This window comes from Aptenodytes patagonicus, chromosome 3, assembly GCF_965638725.1.
Source record: "Aptenodytes patagonicus chromosome 3, bAptPat1.pri.cur, whole genome shotgun sequence".
Taxonomy (NCBI): domain Eukaryota; kingdom Metazoa; phylum Chordata; class Aves; order Sphenisciformes; family Spheniscidae; genus Aptenodytes; species Aptenodytes patagonicus.
The window spans coordinates 74,617,393-74,641,972 of record NC_134951.1 but is presented as its reverse complement, the minus strand read 5'-3'; the positions used below and the strand labels follow the sequence as shown (position 1 = coordinate 74,641,972).

The window sequence follows — 24,580 nt, the reverse complement described above, 5'->3', positions numbered from 1 at the left end:
TAGGATTTTTATATATATATATGTGTGTGTGTGAGTGTGTATAAAAATATATATGTAAATATATATGTTCCGCTTTCTGTCCTGAATAGTTCAGTTTCTTTGTAATTGTATTGTTTATGATGATAAGATAAGCACATCAGCAGAGGAGCGATACCAAAGGCTGTAATGTAGACAAGATTCATGCATGTATCAGAGCAATTGTGCCAGACATTTTGAAGAATGAAAAATATCTTTCCATCAGTTAGATTTATGTTATCCAGGAGTTTTCCTTCATGCTAGAAACCAATTTCTACACAAGGTTATAGGTCATTGTCTGTAAGACTTGCTTCTTCCACATATTTCACATGGCAGAACAATAAAATAAATAGTCCCAGATTATGTCTTGGTGGTTTTTTTTTTTCCTCACAGAATTACTTTGATTTATTAAAGTTAATAATTTTGAAATGGAGAAATACCGCACAGAAGTATTTATTTCCCAAAATGCTTGCATGTATATATGCAAAATGAGAATGCAAGAACAATATTCTGTGGGGAAAAAACTTGGCCTAATACTGATGTTCCTCTTTTTTTTTTTTTTTTTTTTTTTTTTTTCCCCCCCTCTTCTCTCTTTCTCTTTCCCTACCATCCTTCAACCAACCACGCAGATTTTAGATGCAAGTTTACCAGTACCTGATGTTAATGAAGACAATTTACCAGTACCTGATGTTAATGAAGACAATTTGGAGCATGATGCCCCACCACAGGAGCCACAGCAGCCAGGAGCTGTTACAGCACCTCAGGAGCTGGATGGGCAGCAGCCAGAGGTGGCTTCCCCCCTCCAAGAACCACCCGGAGAGCAAGCAGAGGCCACTGGAACAAATGGTAAGTAAAAACCTGTGTTCAATGGACAGATCATAGAGGCCTGGATGCTAAATGGAGTGAGAAGTTGAAATGAGGCTCAACTAGCCATCTCCTAGTGAACAGGTAGTTACTCAAGTGATGTCTTGGTTACTCAAGTGCTTCTTCTAGGGCGTTGTTTTGTTGGGACAATTTTTCTCTATAGCAGAGTTCAGGTAACAAATGGGTTGTGGATTGAAGTGGTCAGTGTCGGTGGTGGGGGATGCTACCCATTCCCCCTTAGGGGTGGTTCTCTGCCTTCGGTGCACCCTATGGTGCCTCTGCTTGCCTGCTGCCAATCTCTTGACCGTTCACCTGAAGGAATAGCTCAGTTTCCACTTCTTAGGTTAGGATTTTCTGCTGCATAAGCCTGTCTCTTCCTTCACAGGGCAGAAATCCCTATTTCTATGGAATTTCTGTGAAATTCTATGTTCATTCATTAGTGATATTAATGATAATAAACTGTTTTGAACTCACAAGAAGGGACAGGCTGCTGATCCATTGGCTCTACCTTGATAAAAGTTCCCTTTCCTACTGCTTTTAATCAGATTTGCATTTTGACTACAAAACCTGTCTCATCTGTCCCGGGAATCTCTTTCTTGCCCTTCTGCACAGTCAGAAATGTGCTGCTCTTTCTCCTGTGCAAACTGGCAGCCCACCTCTCCTGCCCTCATCAGCCTCTTGTTGCTGCCCCCTTCCCTCTGCTCCTGTTTGCAGCTGTGCGGTGAGAGGTCCGCTTCGGCGATCCCACTGCACGCTGACCTTTTTGGCAGGGGTGGCAAGAGGGGAGGGGTAGTTTTCAGTCAGAGCAGGCAACTAATGCTGGTGTGAGAGAGCAGAGGAGGGATGGGGAAAGGGTAGGATGGAGCACATTCTTCAGTGTCCGCCTGTAGAGCAGCTTAAGGCATCTGTGTAGCCCTTAGCGTACTTTGGTACTTCTTTGCCATGCCTTCAGATTAACTGCCATAACACTGTTATCCCAATAGAAGGTTGCTATGTTTTGTGCTGAGCTTTTGTGCCTTTTTTTTTTTTTTTTAAATCATATTGGTAGAGGCTTTTGGCACTGTAAAAATGGGATGCAACGTGTTTTATCTTTCACTCATGATAGACACTGCTTCTCTTTAAAATTTCACTCTTAAGTGGATAGGGACAGAGAGAGGATACTCATTAAACAGAGTCATGAAGGAGGAGAATATACCTGATGATTTGAAGTAGTGTGAGAAGATTTCATGGTGGTATTTGGCTTCTGGATCAAGTAGAAGGCCTTTAAAGATCAAGAGAAGGCCTTCAAAAGGGCATGAATTTCAAGTTAATAGTCAAAGGTTATAGTTCTAGTTGAATAATTCTGGGTTGTAGCTTCAGTTGTACAGAAGTTATGTTCCTAGGAAGTGTAATGAAAAAGAGGTGAGAAGCTCCCTTTGAATGCAGATAGCTACATGTGACCAAATGCATGATGTGTTGTGGACGTAGATAGCATTAGGAATTCGTATGTGAGTGGATTGCCTGAAAAGTCTTTGCTTTCTTTGATAATCATCTCTCATGTGGTTGTGTGATGTTGCTGTTTTAATCAGGATTTATTTTACTGTTGTCAGTGGAACCAAGCCTACATGGTAGTATAATTTATGTGAAAGGGAAAACAACTTACTTTGAGAGCAAACCTGTAAAAAAGCCCTTTATGGAGGCGATGCAGCATGTATTTTCTGGTAACAATAGCTGAAAATGACATCATCCATAGAGACAAATAAAACCTGTCTGGTCAAGCATTGAAAAGATAGTTCTTCGAGTAAAGACTACGTTCAGATATTCATAACTGTTTATATCCACCGCTCTGGACCTTACAGAGTCTGGTCCACACGTCTTTAGGCAGATGAATAAAGGTGGGGAAGAGGTATCTCTTAAATGCTCCATGCAGAGAAACCTCTCTACATATAGATATATATCATTTTAGCTCTACACTTCTTCATGTTCCCCACTCATTCTTTATTTCATCTTGTTTGCAAAGTCTATAAAATCAGAAGTAAAGCATCATGACACTGAGCACTGAGGCAACCCAGGTAATTGCCTACAGTAAAGGAATGTTTATGCTTCAAGTATTTTTTTTTTTTTTTTCCTCTGAAGAGAGGAGGTGCCGGCTCTGCGGTAAGAAACAGCCGCTTCCGAAACAACAGACCACTTCAGTTCCCACTTTTGTAATGCCTTCTTGACGCAGCTTGCCACAAAGTATCCAGACCAAACCTCAACAGATGCTAGCTAAAAGCCCGAAGCAGTTCGCCCCTCATGAACAAAAACCATACGAAACACACTTGTTTCTCCATACTGAAACAATATCTTTATCAATGATCTGGATGAGGGGATCGAGTGCACCCTCAGTAAGTTTGCAGATGACACCAAGTTGGGCGGGAGTGTTGATCTGCTCGAGGGTAGGAAGGCTCTGCAGAGGGACCTGGACAGGCTGGATCGATGGGCCCAGGCCAACTGTATGAGGTTCAACAAGGCCAAGTGCCGGGTCCTGCACTTCAGCCACAACAACCCCATGCAGCGCTACAGGCTTGGGGAAGAGTGGCTGGAAAGCTGCCTGTCGGAAAAGGACCTGGGGGTGTTGGTCGACAGCGGCTGAACATGAGCCGGCAGTGTGCCCAGGCGGCCAAGAAGGCCAATGGCATCCTGGCCTGTATCAGAAATGGTGTGGCCAGCAGGAGTAGGGAAGTGGTCGTGCCCCTGTACTCGGCACTGGTGAGGCCGCACCTCGAATACTGTGTTCAGTTTTGGGCCCCTCACTACAAGAAGGACGTTGAGGTGCTGGAGCGTGTCCAGAGAAGGGCAACGAGGCTGGTGAAGGGTCTGGAGAACAAGTCTTATGAGGAGCGGCTGAGGGAACTGGGGTTGTTTAGCCTGGAGAAAAGGAGGCTGAGGGGAGACCTCATCGCTCTCTACAACTACCTGAAAGGAGGTTGTAGCGAGGTGGGTGTCAGTCTCTTCTCCCAAGTAAGAAGCGATAGGATGAGAGGAAATGGCCTCAAGTTGCGGCAGGGGACGTTTAGATTGGATGTAAGGAAAAATTTCTTTACTGAAAGAGTGGTTAAACATTGGAAGAGGCTGCCCAGGGAAGTGGTTGAGTCCCCATCCCTGGAAGTATTTAAAAGACATGTAGATGAGGCGCTTAGGGACATGGTTTAGTGGGCATGGTGGTGTTGGGTTGATGGTTGGACTCGATGATCTTAGAGGTCTTTTCCAACCTTAATGATTCTATGATTCTGTGATTCTATGCTTGAAGGTTTTTTGGGTTGGTTGGTTTGTTCTTGTCATTATTTGAATCTCACATTCAGAAGACCATTTGAGAGATGATCCAGACTCATCAAAGTTGCCACTATCAGATTAAATTAACTGGGAAGTCGGTGCTGGCAGTCAGAGCCACAGACAAAGGCTGTGAACGGCTGGCCCAGGTATCTGTGTATCATCAGAACTTTGGAGATATCCAGCATAATCCGTAGAAATATTGTTGCTATAATAGGAGGTCACCTATATCAGATACTGATCCTTTACACTTTATTTTATTGCATCCCTTTTTACTAGCAGTAAGAGCCGCTGGAGAATTACATTACTATACTACAAGTATCCAGAGTAATACCTTTCTGAAACCCTCGACAGCAGAATTTGAGACGATTTATAATGCAATTAGGCTGTAGATAATTCCAATTCAGAAAACCCAAACAAATGAAAACAACAAAAAAACCCCCAACCCCTAAGTGACTGGTGATAGGCAAAGGAGCAAATGTTTCAGTATGGAGAAACAAGTGTGTTTCGTATGGTTTTTGTTCATGAGGGGCGAACTGCTTCGGGCTTTTAGCTAGCATCTGTTGAGGTTTGGTCTGGATACTTTGTGGCAAGCTGCGTCAAGAAGGCATTACAAAAGCGGGAACTGAAGTGGTCTGTTGTTTCGGAAGCGGCTGTTTCTTACCGCAGAGCCGGCACCTCCTCTCTTCAGAGGGAAAACAAACAAATAAATAAATGAATACTTGAAGTGACAGTTTCCAGACGGATGCTTTGGGGCGTAACGATTTTAATTGCCAGCGGTGGGAAGAGAAGAGCTGAGCCGCTCCCCAGCAGCCGGCGGTGCCCGCCCCAGCCGGGCGGGCGAGGGGCGGGGCGGGGCGGGGCCGGGCTCCACCCCGGGGCGTCGGGCGCTGCCCGGGAGGGCCGGGCCGGGCTGGGGGATCGCGGCCGCGGGGCGAGGGAGCGAGCGAGAGCGCGGGGCGGTGGAAACGCGGCCGCGGCCCGGCTGCCTCTCGGTCGGGCGGGCCTGCCCCGCTCCCCCGCCGCGCCCCGGCATCCCCCGCCGCGCAGGGAGGAGGAGCCTCGGGCCGTGAGGAGGAAGTTTCCCGTGGTCAGTGTGACTTAAGAAATGCTGGGGACCGTAACGATGACGGGTAAGGCAGTGCGGCGTTGCTGACGCGTAAGCACGTTCACGTGTCTTTATTTTCTGCCTGCCGACCGGCGCCTGGGTTTGTGAGCGTGACGCCTGGCGGCTCCGCGCTGCGGCGGTTCCGCGGCTCGCTGGGGCGTGAGGAGCTGTGGCGTGGTGCCGGGGCGCTCCCTCGGCTCCCGAAAGTACCGTGCGACCCGAAAGTACTCCAGACCTCCTGGCGGTGCGTGAGGAGTTAAAAGGTCTGCCTTAAGTACTGCTGGCGCGACGAGCACCGTTTCCACGTGAAGGCTGCTGACACTTGCAAAGGTCTTGTCGCCGCAGTCGGCCATTTGATGCGGTACTTGTAATAACAAGGCTTTTGTACGTTTGAAGACGCTAGCTAGGTTTCCTTCTGCAGTACCAGAATATGACGATAGTGTCTGCAATTGAGGGACAGGAAGAAAAGGTAGTGATTGTATTGGTGATGCTAGCTCGATAATCAAGATACGATGCTATATCATGAGATACTTTACTGCGTTGTTTCTTGATCAGGAGCTAAACTTGGTGAAATTGAAGGAAACGCAGAAGTTGGCATCATCTGTATGTTGTAAAAATATTTGTGTGAGAGAAATGAAGCTGTTACTCTGTAGCTGTGACTCTATAGCTGTTTTAATTTTAATGAAGCAAAACCCAGAGGAGATTAACACCGCGGCGGGGGGGGGTGGGGGGTGTGCACGTGCGTGGGTGGCGGCAGGATCCCAGCCTGTGATATCAAAAGCTCGATGCTATGTGCGTTGAACTCCGTACGTCTTATTTAAGAAAGTAGTGCACGAGCCCCTGAAGTGTGAGAGCTAACACCGTAAACGAACTGGCCTTTCTGAAAAGATAACAGTATTTGGAGGAACAAAGAATTAAAAGGAAAAAATATTGAAAAAAGTCTCGCACTGCTGGTTTTGCACAAAGTCGTGTCTTTCTCTGGGAAACAAGGTGGCACTATGAAATTAAAAACAAACAAACAAACAAACAAAACAAACCCCACTTTTTTCCTAAAGATAACTAATTTGCATCAGAATTTCTCGCAGATTGATGATGTATGTCTTCAGCAATCTAGGAAATCTTTTTTATTTCATCATATTAATAATTACTTACTTGCTTTTATTTTATTTACTAGAGCTAGTGAATGAATTCAACAAATAGTGGGGTTTTATTCATGCAAAATACTTTAGCATTACAATACATATTGACAACAAAGCCTGTAGAAGTCCGGCTCCGTTTGGAGCTGACCCTGGGGAGGACTGTACGTGATTTGAATCAGCTAGTAGGGGAGGAGATATCCTACTGCTGTTTACAATAGGGTTTTCATTAAACTCGGTGTTTAATGAGCTTATCACATGCTGAGTATTTTTCCTCAAGGGTTTTCTATTTTTTTTATTTCCTTTTATTGTTAGTAATTAAAGGTTAAACTGTTTTTCAAAAGCAATCTCTTTATAGGGCTGCACAGTTCGATCATTTGAGGTTTTCCTTATTTAATAATTCTTGTGAAAACTTGGATTTTCACTGTAGCACAACTGCTTCTATAGTACGTTTTGCAAGAACTGCATCTAGCTCGTAGTACAGGTTGCCATTTCTTTGAAGGGACAGAGTACCTCTCCTTATTGGTATGCGGGAGTGTCTTAAGCTATCATGTGTCTAATTCGTGCAGATGCAGCTATGTCTCCTTTGTGGTGAGTTTGTCTGTGATGCTTATGTTACTCTTTATGCAGTCGTTTTGACAAAGAAAAATTTCAATCTCTTCTTTGTTGTGTATTTTCATTAATCATTAGGGGTTCTCAAAGCTGTCACAACTTTTACTGACCTATATTGCTTATCCTGTCCTTGTTCCTAGCAGAGCAGATGTTTGTTGTTTGGTTTTTTTTTTTCTCAAATATTCGAGTGCTAGTGTTGCATCTATCTTATGCTTGGTGTATACATTTTATTTTAAAAAGCAGAACCAGGTCACTGAACGTGAGATGCGGACAGCATGGGTAACCATGAAATTTCATAAACATTTGTAGCATGCTGGTTTGGTTCCCAAGTGGAACAGCTGAACTGGTTTGAGAGCAGTTTATTACTGTAAGTTCATTTAATGAAGATTCTTTAACTACAGTAACTGTATATCCAAGCCATGGCTACTGACCCTTCTGGTTTAAAAACAAACAAAACAAAACAATTTTAGAGGAACTTTCCTGTTTTTTGATTTTTAGTGCTGTTTCAAGAAACATTGAAATGAAAGAAGAAATACCTTGAACGAATGAAATGTGTAACTACACTTGCTGGAATTTGAGAAGTTAGTCTCTAGGTTGGAGCAGACAAGTACAGCTAAAGCAAAAGCTTCTAAAAATAAAAGGTCTGTGAGGAATGTTATAGCATCACAGCGGAAATGATTGTGCTTTCTTTTAAGTTACTTTCATATGAGGTTATGTACCATGTCCTTTTCTGGGGACATTGCTTTTGCCTTCTTAAGGAGTTCTAAGCCATGAAAAATTGCATCTATTTTGCAACGTTTTCCTTTCTTCTGCTTTAAAAACGGACACAAAAGCATGTGAAATTTTTAAACTTAATTCTTCAGTTGCCACCCAAGTATCAGAGAACTTAATGGTATTTGTTTTTAACGCTTTGAAAGAAGAACATGATTTGAAAGCCCATGAAGGGTGTGTATGCGTTGTGAAATTTAGTATGCAAAAATGTCTGTAAATCCTCCCTCATTATTTAATTATTCTGAAAGAAATTCTTCCCCACAATTAACACGGCAAGTCAGTCCTTGGAAATAATTGAGTGAATAGGATGGGGAAGGAAGCAGTATGTGCTTTCCATGAAAGAAGCATTTGTACATTGAAGTGGAAACATATATTGGGGAAAGGAAGGAAGAATTTGTGAAATGTATTGTCAAGAAGCAGCAGTGCCACAGACTTGAAACCTTGTAATTTAAAAAAAAAAAAAAAAAATTGTTAGAAGGGTAACACCTGGACATACTTCTGCTTAATTTTGTTACTGCAAAGTGAGTGGGGTGTTTGTTTGATTTATTAAAACCAGCATCCTGAAATTTGAGGTCAAAAGAATCAGGATTTGTGGTATAATGTCCAATTCTTACACTCTGCAATGAAAACCTAAAGGCACAGCACAGCTTGCTTTTTTTTTAATTGGTATTCAATTTCATTAATAATTCCAAATAGCTACTTCATTCTAAATAAATCTGTTCAGTGTAGGTTTTTCACAGAAGTTGTCATTTCAGACTGTGTTTTGTTTTTTAATTACTGCTTCTCCATTTTTATCAGTTTTTACCCATTCTTGACTTTGCCATTAAATGTTTCTACTAATAATTAGAAGAATTGTGCAGTTAAGGGAAAACTGTGTTTAACGTATACAAGCTTGGTATATCATGACCGCTTGGTTCAAATTCATTTTTTAAATTGCCTTCTGCTGTTTCAGTATCATGTGAGTTTTAGAGCAGTAGGTGTTTTTTTACAAGTCGTATTCGTGGCAAATCTAGATACAAAGGAGGCGAATGATTGTAAAATACCCCTTCAGCCTGATGGCTTTGGCATTCGTTTATGCTCATGCAAACCTACTGAGAGTACTGTGATGTGACCGAAAGCACGATTTGGCCCTAAATACTTAAACATTGAATAAATGAAAACAGGACAAAGTCCTCTGGAGCCTTTCGGTGGCCAGTGGAGTTTGGGAGGCAGGCGCAGGGTGTGTGTGACATCCATCTGAGAGATTGAGAATGTAGGGAATTCATGGAAAAAATCCAGCGCCGTGCTGCAAATCCTTAGGGGGAAAAGTCAACCAGCTCCAGATGTTGACATGGTTGACTGGGAGCACATGAAGTGCTGTGGATTTAACTCTTGCAGTCCAAGTACTTTTTTTTTAACCCTCTGGCATCTACCAGGGGAGAAACACATTTTCACTTCTAGAGACAGATGAGGTGGTGGGAGCAATTAAGTTGCGCTGCCAACAGTGTCTATCAGCCTATTAAGAGAGAAGTGTTATTTCTTCATTTCATTTTTAATGGGATGAGACAGGAATTCACTCATTCTGAAAATACTAATTTTCCAACATCTGATCAGCATACTTCTGATAAAACAGAAGTAAATTCTTACCATGGACTAAGCTACCTATGAAATTGTGAAATCAAGCACTTTTGATTCCCTAAGACCGTCACTCTCGTATGTTTCTTTCGGAATAAAACAAAACGCCTGCAGTTATTAAAATACAAGCAGCACCTTGATTCAATTAAAAATGTTTGAAAGCTTAACTGATATGTAAGCAGTTAAAATAGAATTTCAGCTTTAGTTCTTAGCCACAGTGGATTTATATAGCAAAGTGGATCAATTTTACGATATGACCTATGATTTTATCGCTGCCTCTGGATATATTTTTATTGTATTGTTTTCCTTGATTAGCCCATAGCTGGTGAAGTGCAGCCCTGCTCAGGACAGACCTAAAGAAATTGTATTCATAGCAGTGTTTTACTAGATTCTTATTTTTTTCTGGGAGGTGTTTTGATGAGGCTCTCCTGTGTTTCTTAAAGATGCTTTCAAATTCTATAAACTCATTCAGAAAGCGCTAGTTGTCTTGCCAAAATACCCGTGGTAGTGACACACTACAGTACTCTGAACAACAATACCTTGCGTAAATAACTTCCAAAGCTTTCAAAGTGGAGTTACTCACGGTTTGCTTTGCATTCAGAAGTGCACTAACAACATTTGGGCACCAAGAATGTCATTAATAAAAACGTCATTAAAGAATCCGACTGCTAAATACGAAGTTCAGCGTGTACAGTTGACTTCTCGGGTCTTCTGTTTCTTTTGTGCCCCACTGGATATAAAAATGCTCTTTGGGGCATATCTTGTGAAAGTACGACTTGGATATATATTGCACTGCAGGCTTGTCACACAGCAGTGGCAGCCTCCTTGCAGCATGCAGGCAAATTTCCTGAATGGCCTCTCTCTCCTCAAATGCTGAGGAAGGGCATCAGAAACTCAGTTTAAAAGACTCCTCCAGTGATTTAAATGGGAAAGAAGCAGACAACGTAGAGACTGGGAGCAACAGCAGCAGGTCACTTAACAGCTGACATCCAAGCTCTGTGTTACCTTGGGAATGAAATACCTTCCGGACAGTTAGGTTAAATGCTTTTTGTTGTGGAATTGAAGGGATAGTGCCTGGACTAAGTCCACAAGTAAACCCGCTGTGCGCTATGAGGGAGTGATGGAAGTGTGACGTGTGTATCATAGTTGCAGCTTTTCAGGCTGGCATGAAAAGTACGTGTTGAGTCAGTCAATATTTTTGTTAGTTTTTTTTGCAATTTATTCAGTGAAGTATTGCAAGGTAGCATGTTTGCTGGACTCACAAGGAAGACCTAATTACTGTCAGCCTGATTTAATAGTTTTGAAAGCTTATCACTGTGCCTCTAAACTCTGTGTTCTCTATATTTATGATTGCATTTGCTATCGTAATACATACCCATACCTGCAGATTTTGTAATAGTTATTCAGCTCTTTTCACCTGCAAAGCATTTTACAGATACCGAGTCTTTTGTCTTAGGGTGTTACGAACACATCAATTTATAACTAGAATAAGCGAAAATGCTTTGAATGCTTATCATGAATATGAAGAGACGCCTTTATACACTAGTCTTACATCTTATCTCTCACTTTGGAAATAGAATACCTCACTCGTTCATATTCTATATTGTTCCCCTTTTACAGTAATCCTGCTTACTTGTAAACCCCTGAAACTCCTCTTAAACAGTACATTTGCGTTCCAGGGAAAAAAAAAAAAAAGGAATGCAGCCTCAACTGCAACTTTTTATATTTTTTTGAAATTTCAGGATTTTCCAGATGGTAAGCATGCATTCCCAGGGTCTGTTTGCAAGAGGAAAGGGGAACCCTTAGAAAGCTGTGTCTCTAGCTGCCCACCAGTTGCCTGCCATGAGTCACGAGTGTCTTTTGAACTCTCCTCTACTCCTACTGCCTTCCTGCTTCCGGTCTTTCCCACTTAGTCCCAGCATTCCCCACTGGCTCTCAGCCCCGTTTTTTGCTCTACCTTTGTCCGAGTCCTGTCAGATGGAGATAGAGATTTCCGTATGTCTAAGGGTAAGCACGTTGGCATTAATGCAGGACTGAGAAAGAACAGAAGGGAGACTCTGCAGACCTTGCTTCTGCCAGAGGTGCTAAGAGGCCTGGCTCATGAACAAATTTCTATTTAACGTTAAATGATCAGTGTTTAATTTCATAGCTGGTTCAGCCAGAAAAATACTTGTAGCGTAGCAAAAGGGAAGAAATATCACCTTCATCACCCAGGAAAAAGAGAAGAGTTAATACACCTCTATCTATCTATCTATCTGTACATCTAGAGTATATTAAAGATTATAGAGTATGTTAAAGTGCCTGTTACATATCACATATCTTATAATTATTTAGTACCCTAGTGTTTGAAGAAATGTCTCTAACTTTGTGAATTCCCATTAAGCCATGATAAGCTGTCTGTTAAATTACATAGTTTGACAGAAATTACAATTAATTTCTTTCTGGACCTAAGAATAAATGAACGCAGATACAAAAGCGGTTCCTTGGCTTTATCCTTCTGTAGTCTCAGCATACAACTACACAATGTTTGATTCACAGTTGTCCAAAAATATTAATAAAATAAGCACATCAGTTTTTCTTTGGTAACCATCTTAAAATGAAAAGAGTTCAAAAGTGTTATTGCTGCTTCTAGCTGTGCTTACAACCTTATTTCTCTTAACTGACTGAAGTGTTCTTGCAGTGAGTTATTTTTGCTCGTGGAGTGTTCTGGTGTTTGCAAGAGGTATATTACCAATGGAGTAATAATCCTGGCTTCTTCAGAAAAACGTCCATTTCTTCTTACCCTGCTCCCTCACAAATTACTTGGTTTGAACATCTCTGTTTTAAAATGTTCAGGGAGTTAGGGTGTTATCAGAGGTCAGACTTTTAAGTGAATTAGGAGTTAACAATTAAAGTAAATAATTTTAAACTGTTAGATAAAGGGAAAAAATAAAAAGCTTTGCTTATGTCAACTGAGAAACAACAACCAGCAGGCTGCTGATAGTGAATATAAACATAATTTGCCCTCTCCATAGCTATTAGAAGCCAGTATACTTGTAGATTTAGTTTTGCTTATTATTTAGTTGTGTTCAGCCTTACCTAGAGTGCATTGTCTACGTGCTTATGAAGATGTCATTCTTCTCAAAGGGGGCATAGGCAAGCGGAATCGAGGAAGCATCTAGGCTAGAAGGGACCTCTGGAGATCAGGTGGTCCAGCCCCTGTGCAAAGCAGGGCCAACTGCAGAGTTAGATCCGACTTAAAAGATGGATCGAATAAAAACTAAATCACTTCAGGGAATTCAATGATGCATACACTCTTGAAAGCTGTATCCTGCATGCCTTTGGGCATTGAAGTAGCACATGTACAACTGAAAAGAAAGGGGCCATGCCTTCTCCCAAGATGTTGCTGTCTAACATTGATGGTTTTTTGGGTTTTTTTTGTTGGTGTTTTTTTTTTGTCATCATAGCATTCCAACAAGTTTGGTCAGAGAGAAGAACACGCTTACTCATGTCCTTGCACTTTCATAGAATCATAGAATCATTGAGGTTGGAAAAGACCTCTAAGATCATCGAGTCCAACCGTTGACCCAACACCACCATGCCCACTAAACCATGTCCCTAAGTGCCTCATCTACTCGTCTTTTAAATACCTCCAGGGATGGGGACTCCACCACTTCCCTGGGCAGCCTCTTCCAATGTTTCACCACTCTTTCAGTAAAGAAATTTTTCCTTACATCCAATCTAAACCTCCCCTGGCGCAACTTGAGGCCATTTCCTCTCGTCCTATCGCTTGTTACTTGGGAGAAGAGACCAACACCCACCTCGCTACAACCTCCTTTCAGGTAGTTGTAGAGAGCGATGAGGTCTCCCCTCAGCCTCCTTTTCTCCAGGCTAAACAACCCCAGTTCCCTCAGCCGATCCTCAGCTTTCACCCACTGCACAAAATCAAGGGTCAAAGAACAATGTTAAACTGAAATCCTGGCAGTATCCAAGCCCAAGAATCTTTTGGTGTCTTGAACGTGCCATAGCTTTTATCTTCACATGTTGTCCTGTTCATCATCAGGCATGTTCATCGCATGGTTATTACTATTACTAAAATTCTCGTTATAGGTAACAGCAGTTTTACCTGCTCATTTTTTGTGTTTAAATGGCAGAACTTAAAGGCTTAGCGTCCTTGTTCCTTTCCACCTTTTCCCTCCAGAGTTACTTACTTGGGGCATGGGGAGTTTGCAATTTTGTGCTCTAAACTGGATGTGTGCTGGCTTCTTAACTGCTGCATTTCAGGGGGTTTAATGTGTGTGCCAGTCTGAACTTAGGCGGTTCATGGCCAGAGGGAGTGATAATACTTAAATTGTCCCAGCAAGACTGAGAAGGTGGTTGCCAGTGTCCTGAAGGTAAAACTCAAATGGTGCTCGAGAAAGAGATAATGCAAACACAGACTTGTGAGCAGTGGAGGGTAGGATTTTACCTGCCTGCATAGTAACAACCTCATTAATTTTAAGCGAGGTGGAATTGCTGTAGATGAGGTTTCTGTCTGGCCATATTGGTGATGTGATGTATGGGAGAATTCCAAGATTCATGATCTTTAAAACAAATGTATTGTAATGTAACTGTTTTGGGGGTTATAGGTTTTCAGAAAAAATAGGAAATTTCCCATGGGCGTTTTCACATCTTACTATTCTTTTGGGACAGAGCTGTAAAATGAGCTTTTCTTTTCTTGTCATCATTTTAGGTTAACACACTTTTTCAATTTTTCCTTTTTTTCTTTTCCCTCAGAGGTGTCTCTGCATGGAGAGGATACTGAGCTTTGCTTCAGGAATAATTATGTATATTGTTCTGTATATTCTTTGAGTAATGATAGGATAGAACTAAATTTTTTTTCTCACGTAAGTTTTGCCTTAAAGTAAAAAAAAAAAAAAAAAAAAAAAACCACAAAAAAACCCAACCCCCCCCAACCCAAAACCACCCCCCAAAAAAACCCCAGAAACCCAAACAACAAAAAAAAACAAAAACAAAAAAAATAACACCCCCCCACCCCCCCCAAAAAAAATCCAACAACAAAAAGCCTGCAAAAGGAGGAAAGAGAATGAGAGAATATAAGCTCAAAAGGTACATTTGCAAATGAACTTTGGAAAGACCTGTACAATGATATGAGGAAGGAAAGGAATTGTAGTAATCTTAGAACAAAAACTAGTCCTTAAAGAAAATTAATAGTAGCACATAGAAGAGGCACACGGATAGTAGAACATGTCTGTTTAGGAAAGTTTGATAAAAATGAAAGAAGTTATACATATTTATATAAAGGTATTATATAACATTAAATTGAGACGAGAACTAACTTTTTTTTTTTAAACAGTTGGACAGACAGAACATTCCAGTGTAACTTTGAAGCAAGACACCGAAACTATGGAGACAAGTCCATCTGACTCAAACACCAAAGATGGTGTAGATGCTGAGAAAGAGGATGCTCCTACAGTTAAACAATTGCCGTCTTTGGAAGAAGACACAGAAGACCTTGACCACGCATCTGAGCCACAGTCTTATGATCTGGGTTTTAAAAAGGTTTTTAAATTTGTTGGATTCAGATTCACAGTAAAGAAGGAAAAGACGGGAAAATCGGAACCAGTTCAACTGCTTACTGTAAAAAAAGAAACACAAGTCCCTGAAGGAGCTGATGATCAAAAAGAAGTCAGCTCGGAAGAAATAGCGATGCCTGAGGATGCACTCTCTGCAGAAGACACCACCAAAGACACACTGAAAAATGAAAAAACAGAAGACGAATCTCCTAAAACACCAGAAGCAAATGAGATTTGTTCTCAGTCAGCTGCCTTAGCCACTGATACTGCATCGCCATTAAGAAAATTTTTTACTCAGGGATGGACTGGATTTAGAAAAAAGAAGAGTTTTAGGAAGCCTAAAGAAGATGAACTACAGTCTCCTATGAAAGAAGAGGAGCAAGAAAAAGAGGGGGCAACGTTAACAACTGAAACCAGTGAAAAGGAGGAAAAATCTGAGTTCGAGAAGCAAGATGAAGAAAGGAGTGTGACAGCAGTAACTGTTGAAGCACATGAGAAGGAGCAAACTGAAGGTGAGAAGCAGGAATCAAAAAAGACTGTGGCAGCCATGGGAGTCGAAGCAAGTGAGAAGGAAGAGCTAATCAAGCACGATGAGCAGGGACAAAATGAGGATGTAGCAGCAGTAGTTGTTAAAGAAAGTGCGAAGGAGAAAAAAGCTGAAGATGATGATCAAGAAAGGAAAGTGGTGGAAGTCTCAGAAGATCTTGGTAAAAAGGAAGAAGAAACTGAAGGAGGAGAGGAAGAAAGTGAGGTGACAGAGAAACCACTAAAAACAAGGTCAGTGATACCTGTTATCACTGACAGTGTGAACGGAGAATTGAAAACATCCTCAGAAGTCCTACCTGCGGGAGAAAAACTGGAGTCAGCTGAGAAGTGTGAAATAGATGACAGAACTGAAATATCCTCTGAAGAGAAACTTGAAGCAGGATCTTTAGCAATTGCAATTTCTAGTGAACAGCTTAAAAAATCTGAAGGAAGAGAAGGAAATAAACCTGCTCCACTGGGGAAAGAAACATTTGATGAAAAAACAGAGGAAGCAGAATTGACAATGTCACCCACAGCAGAAGACATCACACAAGGAGAAGCTCTGGATAGAACCACAGAGAAGAAAGCAAGCAAAGAACATGAGACAAAACTGACTCTGGGTACTGCTGGATTGAAGTCCTTTTCTACTTCTGAATGTTCAGTTGACACGGAGGAGGATGATCAACAGTCAATCAAACCCGCTGATGAAGGACTACAGGGAAAAACTGGCATAGCTATGACTGATACTATCAAACCAGATGAAATAACCACAGAAATAACTCCTGAAGAGGCAGCTGGAAAGAGGCCTCCGGAAGGTATCACAAATGAAGCTGAACTGCTGTCTTCTCAAGAAAAAACTAAACTACAAGGCAGCCCTTTAAAGAAACTCTTTACAGGTACTGGATTAAAAAAACTGTCTGGAAAGAAGCATAGAGGCAAAAGAGAAGAATCTAAGTTAGGGGAACAGGGTGAACCAATTCAGCACTTATCAGATTCCCCAGATAGCCCAGAGGAACAAAAGGGGGAGAGTTCTGCTTCTTCTCCTGAGGAGATGAATGAAATTCCTTCTTTGGAAAAATCTGTAGATGGAACGCAGGTCACTGAAAATGAAGATGCTGTGATTTCAGATGTGGAGCGAAAAAGAGAAAGTGTTACACCCTGGGCATCATTTAAAAAGATGGTGACTCCAAAGAAACGTGTCAGAAGACCTTCTGAAAGTGATAAAGAAGAAGAAATTGATAAGACAAAGAGTGTTGCAGTGTCTGCAACTGAAAACGCTGTTGATGAAAATCAGGAAGAATTAAAAGAAAATGGGGTGGACCAGAAACCAGAGAAAACCACAGAAGAGCCCAAAAGAAAGGTTGACACCTCTGTATCCTGGGAAGCTTTTATATGTGTAGGCTCTTCAAAGAAGAGAGCCAGGAAATCATCATCATCTGATGAAGAAACTGAAAATAAGCTTGGTCAAGAATGCCAAAAAATAGAAGAGTCTGGACAGAGCAAAGAAATGGCAACAGATGCAATTCTTACTAGTTCTCAGGAGAGTGATCAAGGACAAGGGAATTCTTCCCCAGAACAAGCTGGAAGCCCATCTGAAGGTGAAGGTATTTCAACATGGGAATCATTTAAAAGGTTAGTCACTCCAAGAAGGAGATCCAAAACCAGAATGGAAGAGAGAACTGAAGACTCCGTTGTGGGATCTAGCGTGGAGCATTCAACATCGGATGGTGAGCCTGGAAAAGATGAATCATGGGTTCCATTTAGAAAACTGATGCCTGGGCGTAGGAAGAAAAAGTCAGATGGAAAGCCAGAACCACCTCATCTTAAACAAGCAAGAGAAGACATGGCAGAAACAACTGAAGACGATTCAGATATTCCAGCTGTTGTTCCTTTATCTGAATACGAAGCAGCAGAGCAGGAGAAAATTGGAGCCCAACAAGCGAAAGATGCTGAAGCGATGAGAGAACGAACCTCAGAGGAAGAGAGAGCGGAAAAATTAGAGGAGACCCTAAGAATTGAGCAAGCACATGAAGGGCTGGTACATGCAGTTACTGTTACCATTGTGGAAGGGGAAAGGGCAGTTACTAGTATTGAAGAAAGGTCACCATCTTGGATATCTGCTGCTCTGACAGAGTGCATTGAGCAGGCAAAAGAAGAGGAAGAGAAAGAAACTGAGAAAACATTTGAATCAGATGTTATTGCGGAAGAAGCAGTGGTAGCTGCTAAGACAGTGCCAGAGACGAGAAAGGATATAAGTGATGACACCACAGCAAGTGAGCTAGAGCTAACCTCAGAAGCAGTGACAGCTCTGGGGGAGACAGCAGAAGCCTCCTGCGCTGAAGAAACAATGGAAGTGTCCCTTGCTGAGGAGACAACTGAGATGGTTTCTGCTGTTTCACAGTTGTTAGAAACCCCAGATACTACAGAGGAAGTTACACCTGTACAAGAAGTAGAGGCCACTGAACAAAATTTGAAAGAATTAGACAAACAGACACAAAAAGTTCTTCACGAAGTTGCTGAAAGAGTAAAGTCAGCAGAGGTAGCACAGCTGGTTAGTGAAAGAACCATGACAGCAACTATAATTACAACAGTGCAAGGAATTGAGTCGGAAGTGAAAGATGATGCTAAAGATGGGAATGTTGTAGGCCAGGAAACTGTTTTGCTTGAACAGTCCTTGAAAAAAGGAGAACACAAGGAGGATGGCCTCCAGCCCCAGGGAACTGCAGGGAGCATTCAGGGCCAAAACAGAGTTGAAGAGTGTGTTCTACACGAAGGTTCAGAGACAAGTGAAATATCTGCTGCAATGAAAGAAAGCACAGAAGGATATGAAAATGTAGATGTATTGAGAGATGAAAGCCAGTGGCAGGCATGTGAAGAAGCAGTTGTAGAAGACCATGAAGAAATATCTGAAGTGCAGAGGACAGTAGAGGAACCTTCATCACGCGACAGAGTGTTTCACAGCATCAAAGCAGCCACTCCCAAGGAGGAGTCATTTGCAAAGCAGGAGCCTTCAGAACAAGAGAAACTGCCTGTAACAGACTTGACAGCAGATGAGACAAGAGATGAATGTATTCCAGGAGTACAGACTGCAGTAAGTATTACATATAATAGAAAGGTTGATTTGTCAAAGAAAAAATCAGAAAGTGTTAGATATTATACCTAATTTAGAACCAGGTTGTGGCAATATTACTGTCAAGGACCTTCCTTGTGCAGCCTGAGGCAACTGAAGTTCATTTCCAGTGAGACACACACATCGATGTCCAGAAGCAGCAGCCACTGAGGCTTGTGTGCAGAGTGAGGTCGATGTGATTCCTACAGAAATGGAGTGGGAGATGGTGTGCATGGATCTGAAGGTGCCATTAGGATCCAAAACAATTGTTATTAGGGCTCCTGCACAGCACAGTGTGACTGAAGCTATTATATGAACACCTGAGATACATATGTGACCCATATGGTACCATACACAGTGGATGGTATCTTCAGTTGTAGGCAGAGATACAATTGTAGCTGAGGTACCTCTGCAAAGGGAGGAAATAAAATGATACCACTATCTCCGGCTTTAAATGCACAGGAGTTACTGTGGCTGATGTGTTCCTACCTTCCTCCCTACCTCTCCACCATCTTCCTGGCTTAGTCTTTGTTTCAAGTGCTGTCAGCTATCCCTTGCTTTAGTCTGCCCTTCGTTTAATGAGCTGTGTGTCCTGAGAAACTGAACGCAAGCGGGGATCTTGGTGACCCACTAATCTCAGTGTCATCACCTTCCCATAACCCTCCTCCTTTTGGTCATTTCTTCTGGTGCTTTTTCACCCAGAACATTCCTTGTCACTCTCTGCTCGTACCCTTTTTCACAGGTCTGTTGCAATTCTCCACAGGTGCAGGACAAGACAGAGGATGAAACCCCTTCCTTGGGGCTTACAGCTGAAGAGCCTGTGCAGCTTGAAAGAGAGGGCAAAACCCTCACTGTGGGACCAGAGTGCACAGAAGCAGTTGTCGCTGTGGGCCCTGTTAAACCTGAAAAACAAGATGAAATTCCTGACTTAGACTCACAAGAGCAAGCTTGTACTAAAGGAGTTCCTAGCAGGGCACCTGCCCAGAGAGAGGAAGAGGAAGATGATGCTGTGCTCCTTGGAGTGAAAAGCACAGAAGTCACTGTTACTGAGGTTCCGCTGCAGAATGAGGTAAAAACCTCTGCCCTTCCTTCAGAAACCATTGGCTCAGAAGCAGCTGCAGATGCTGAGCAGAGTGTGAGGGATGGGGCTGGCAGGCACATTACAGCAAAAGATTCTGTGCCCATCCTAGAGCCACAAAGCAGAGAAAAAACAACTGAAACCCCCTCCCAGAGCGATGAAACTGAAGGCGGTAAAATGGAAGATGCTATGCTCGAAACTGAAACACACTTAAAGAGTGATACCACTTCCACTGAGGCTCCCACGCAGATTGAAGCAGACAGTGTATCTAATTTAGCACCAACATGCCCAGATATCACTGAAAATGGAAGCACTGTCCTCACTGACATAAGTCCTAAGAAATGTGAAACACCAAGCAGCTTAGCTGAAGAAGAGACTGTGGAAAAAGAACAAGAACTTGTAGAAACCTCAAACTGTCAAGACTTTCAGAAAGAAGATAACAAAAATGAGCAATCGATGGAAAGAGCCAAAGAAGTATTTGAATCTGGAAAATGGGAAGCTGTGAGAGGTGATGAATGTTCAATTGCTGTCCAGCAAGATGGTTTAACTGTGCAAGAGGAAGGCTCTGACTCAGCCTTCCTACAAGCTGAAAGCTTGGAGGCTCTGAAAGTGCCTGTGCCTGTGGCAGCTGCAGCAGTTGAAGAGCATGTCATGGTAGAAACCGTAACGCCTGCAGACACGACAGCCAAAACTGTACAGCCCTTGGCAACCACACCAGAGCAAATGGCTTCTGAAGAGGTCCAGGTTACTATTGTTGACTATTCAGGCTGTGGAACTGCAGAGCTTGGTAGTGCAGAAGCACCTGAGCCTCAGATAACTTCTGCTTCCATGAACGGAGTATCAGAGGAGCAAGAGAGGCCCCAGAGTACAGGGCAACCTGAAGAAAATGGTGTTCCTCTAAGTGATAGTCTGTCTCTCACCCACACAGAATTTGAGAAGGATGTTGTTCAGTCTGTGACTGTAGAGTCCCAGAGTACGAAAATTGTATTGAGTGCCATCCAGACGGCTGTTCACAAACTTGCAGAAACAGAAGAGTCAGCTGCCTTTGAGTCAGAGCAGCACATTAAGTCCATAGGGAAAAGCCCATCAGATACAAATATACCTGAACTTCTGGAAAGTACGCAGGTGGATCATCAACTTCCAGTAAAAGAGGAAGAGATACGGAGTAAAGAACAAGAGCTCCAGCAATCTGGAATAGTGAAAACTGCTACCTTAACAGAGTCTGCAGAAATTCATGCAACTGTAGAAAAAACAAAAGACATGCCGTTAACTTCTGAGATGCCAAAAGATGGACAAAGTCAGAATTCTTTAACAATTGTGACTAGCCCTGAAGGCATTTCAAGGGAAAGTGTGAGACTTCAGAAATCAACACTAGAACTAAGTACTTCAGAAGATTCAACCAAAGACCCCCTAGACGTACACCCACCAAAATTAAGGGAAAAAGAAATTGGGCAGGCTATGGAAATTCCAGACCAACATACAGGTCAACAAACATGCAGAGAAAGTGAGGAAGAACATCACCTGCCAGTGCAAGATGGGAAAACACAGGCATGGGAGGATGATAGTTGCCAAGGAGGAACATCTTGTGATAGTCCACAAAGTCAGAACTCGGTGGCTCCTGAGGCCTTGAATGTAAGTAGCATTTTTAACCAGCAATTTCTTTCTTTTTTCAAAATAGTTTTGGGGGTCTGTAAAACTGGTGTGTGTGTGTCTCTTTTTTTTTTTTTTTTTTTTTTTTTTTTATTCTGGTGAAAGGCAACTGCTCCCCAGTTGAACCAACAGGCCACAGATTTCCTGCCCCCCCCCTCCCCCCTTCTCGCTTTACTGCCTCTATCTCGGGCTACTCAACACCTTGTTTCTTTTCTGTACGTCCACCCTCACTTTAATGGCCTTTGACTTGCCCTGTAGTTTAGGGTGGTATTTCTGGGAGGTAGAAAATGTGATTTCCAGTTTTCCTAGACACACACTCATATGGCATGTGTTTAATGTATGGGACTTAATCCGCAAACACGCTTCCTCTCTAACAAAGCTCTTTTTAAAGTCCTAAAGGATGTGAGTGTTGCCTTCCATGGTAAACCTGGAGTGCCTCACATACCAAAGCTCTTTGCACTTCAGTGAAATCTGAATCAGAAATGATGGGTATAGTCTCTCCCTAGGATATTTACTGCACTTGCTTAACTAAGTCAGGAGATCTTTATCTCTGAGAACTGCTTGGGAAAATAAGATATTCTTGAGAGAGTAAGTTGTCATTAATAAAGTTTTTTACTGTCGTCTTTCTTTCAGATGTGCTAAGCATCCATGTGGCATTTGGAGAGGTGCCAGTCCTAGAGAACAACTGACAATCCTGCGACAGAACCAGGAGCTTTATTCACTACCCTTTATTCTTGGATGTTAACATCTGCTCTTTTGAAGACCTCACCTTTTTTGTCATTTCTATTAAAAAAAAAAAAAAAGCCTTTAATGCTGGCTCTATCCACACATGTTCCATTTGAAGGTCATTTGCCTCTGCCCAAAATATACCATTTAGACTGGAGATGAACAACTGAGTGAATGGACAGACCACTAAAATTTGTGCCACAGTTATTACCGTCCCTTCAATTGATGTGTGTCCTGTCTGTCCCATGTCCTTGAATCTCCCCACTCATCCCTGAATCCCCCTCCTTTCTTTCCACAGCCTCCCGTACCCTCCACATCTTCCGTAGCTGCCTTGATTTGACCTACGAGTGGCTGTAGATGCTGCTCGATTTGTGTGTGAGGGGGAAGAGGAGGGCTGACTGATGAGAACATGAGACTTCTGGCTGAGTAGCAGATGTGTCTTTATCAAACAGCAGGAACTGGATCACGCACAGATTCTTGAGCAAGATGCTCAAGATTGCTGCCTTTCAGTCCCATTCAGGTATCTCTGTCCGTCCTTCAGTTGTATTTGTGCAGGCCTGATTTAGTCGGAAATTACTTCTACAGTCTAGCTTGAAGGGAGATCAAGAATACCCTTTTTCTGTTGTTCCAGACTTCAGGTCTCAGGACTGGACTGTAATGTGTTGAATATTTATATGTATGTCTTAAACCCAGTTCTGATTTTAATGTAGAGCTATGATACTTCTGTACCATTTAGGCGTACCCTTAAATGAATTTTGTAGAATAGCCTGGAGAGGAAATTGATACCATTGGAGCGGAAATTGATAACATGTAGTTTCCTATTTATTGTTCCAGGTTTTTCCCCTTGTAAAATCTCTCAAACTTGGCTGTCTTGCTTTGAATATTTATATGTATATCCTAAACCCAGTTCTGATTTTAATGTAGAACTATGATATTTCTAAACACAAAAGGAGAGCCCTGACCTGTGTCAGATCCACCAATCACTTCTACTTGCAGTCCCTGGTTTCTGAGAACCCTCCAGACTTACCATTTCCCCTGCTGTCTTGCTCATGTAGCAACCCCAGTGGTACCACAACACTCAAATAGCACCCCTCTCATTCCAGAGTCTGCTCATTTCTGGTCACTGCCCCATCCAACCCCAAGCCTTTACCTACACCATCTAACATCCTTCCTGCATACAAGCTTCCTCCTTTCCCAAGCCCTGCCTGAACCTCCTTCCCACCACAGCATTTCCTGAAATCCTCCTCGCTCCTGTCAATTCCCTACCTTCCCTGAGAGGGGGGAGTAGGAAGGAGAGTAAGGGCTTGGTGATGCATTCTGCCTTGGATTGCAAAAAGCTGATGAGACCTTTGGGGTGCTGAGATCTTAAAAAACCTTCACATAAGGTGGATTGGACTGACAACAGCTGTAGACCAGAACGAGCAGGGTGATCTAACGATAGAAAGAAGCCCCAGGACTGGGAGTCCTGGGATGTCTGTCCACAACAGGAGTTGGTTCTCTCTTTTGTTGTTTACATTAAAATCAAACATGGGGTACAAGTCCGTACTTTCTGCTCTGATTTCTAAAGTGAAGGTTACAGATCGCACTTTGTGAAACCGATGCCCATCAAGTTGAACAATAGCTCACTATCCTACCTGTATAGTAATTTATTTTAAAATCAACTTTTAGTGTACAAATGCTCTTGTTACGGCAGGTGCTTGCCTCTCCTCGAGGCCGCACATACAGCAAGCAATGTGACTGATTGCACTGGTGTGATTGCACCATCTGGTGCTGCCCTGTGTGGAAGCATCAAAAGATTTTTCCTTACCTCAGAGCAAATTATATAAATATTTAAAGCTGAACAATGTGGTTTCAAACAATCCAGTCTATCTCTGTCCCTCGTTAGCAGCAGCTTTCCCCCCTTAGCTTTGGGCAATTCCAACAACCTCGGTTGGTTTCCACAGGTTTAATTTGGCTTGCAAGTTAATCATGCTCTTAATAACACCTCACAAGTGCAAACTTGGCTGAATTTGTACAAATTGTATACCTATGTACGTTAAGCCATATTGCAATAACTGCAGCAGGTAAAAGGAAATAACAATAGCATGACCTGTGTAATCCTGATTCTTATGTTTGTAGCTCCAAAGCTGTTAATAATATGTAAAGTTAATTCTTGTCTGAACCTCATTTAAATAAAGCTAGCTTTACCACAATCTAAATTGTCTGTTGGTAGTAATTGGGCAGGCGAGTGCTTAAACTTGCCTGTTTTCTCCATTAATCCAGGGCCTAGATAAGCAATGCAACAAACAACTATAAAAAAAATACAAAAGCTTCTTCTTATAACTGACAGCTAGAAAAATACTGCACTCAAAACCATGCTAGGTGCAAGGAGCATGCCTCCACATAAAGATACTACTTTGTTCCAGTGTATTGCTTTGGCCTCTGAAACTCTCATTTGAGACTGTGACTTCTGGCTTGTGCTTAAAAGCTTGAAGCTTTCTCTAATCCAATGTATTGGGTTACCAAATTTGATTTTGTGTTTTTAAG

General features: G+C 42.3%; 1 protein-coding gene across 6 annotated transcripts in view; it reads left to right on the top strand.

Moving 5' to 3' along the window:
- AKAP12 (A-kinase anchoring protein 12) overlaps positions 1 to 24,252 on the top strand; it is a 33,479-nt gene extending 9,227 nt beyond the window's left edge. The window contains exons 2-5 of one of the 6 annotated variants that reach the window (XM_076333846.1): positions 645 to 861; positions 14,747 to 18,582; positions 19,364 to 21,310; positions 21,962 to 24,252. In XM_076333846.1, coding sequence (XP_076189961.1) covers positions 645 to 861; positions 14,747 to 18,582; positions 19,364 to 21,310; positions 21,962 to 21,970 — 6,009 coding nt within the window. In that variant the 3' untranslated portion in view covers positions 21,971 to 24,252. Of the gene's footprint in view, positions 1 to 644; positions 862 to 5,219; positions 5,304 to 5,449; positions 5,542 to 5,733; positions 5,748 to 14,746; positions 18,583 to 19,342; positions 21,311 to 21,961 lie in introns of those variants that run through there. The other 5 variants (XM_076333845.1, XM_076333848.1, XM_076333847.1 and 2 more) reach the window with 5 other exon arrangements.
- Positions 24,253 to 24,580: the final 328 nt, after the last annotated feature.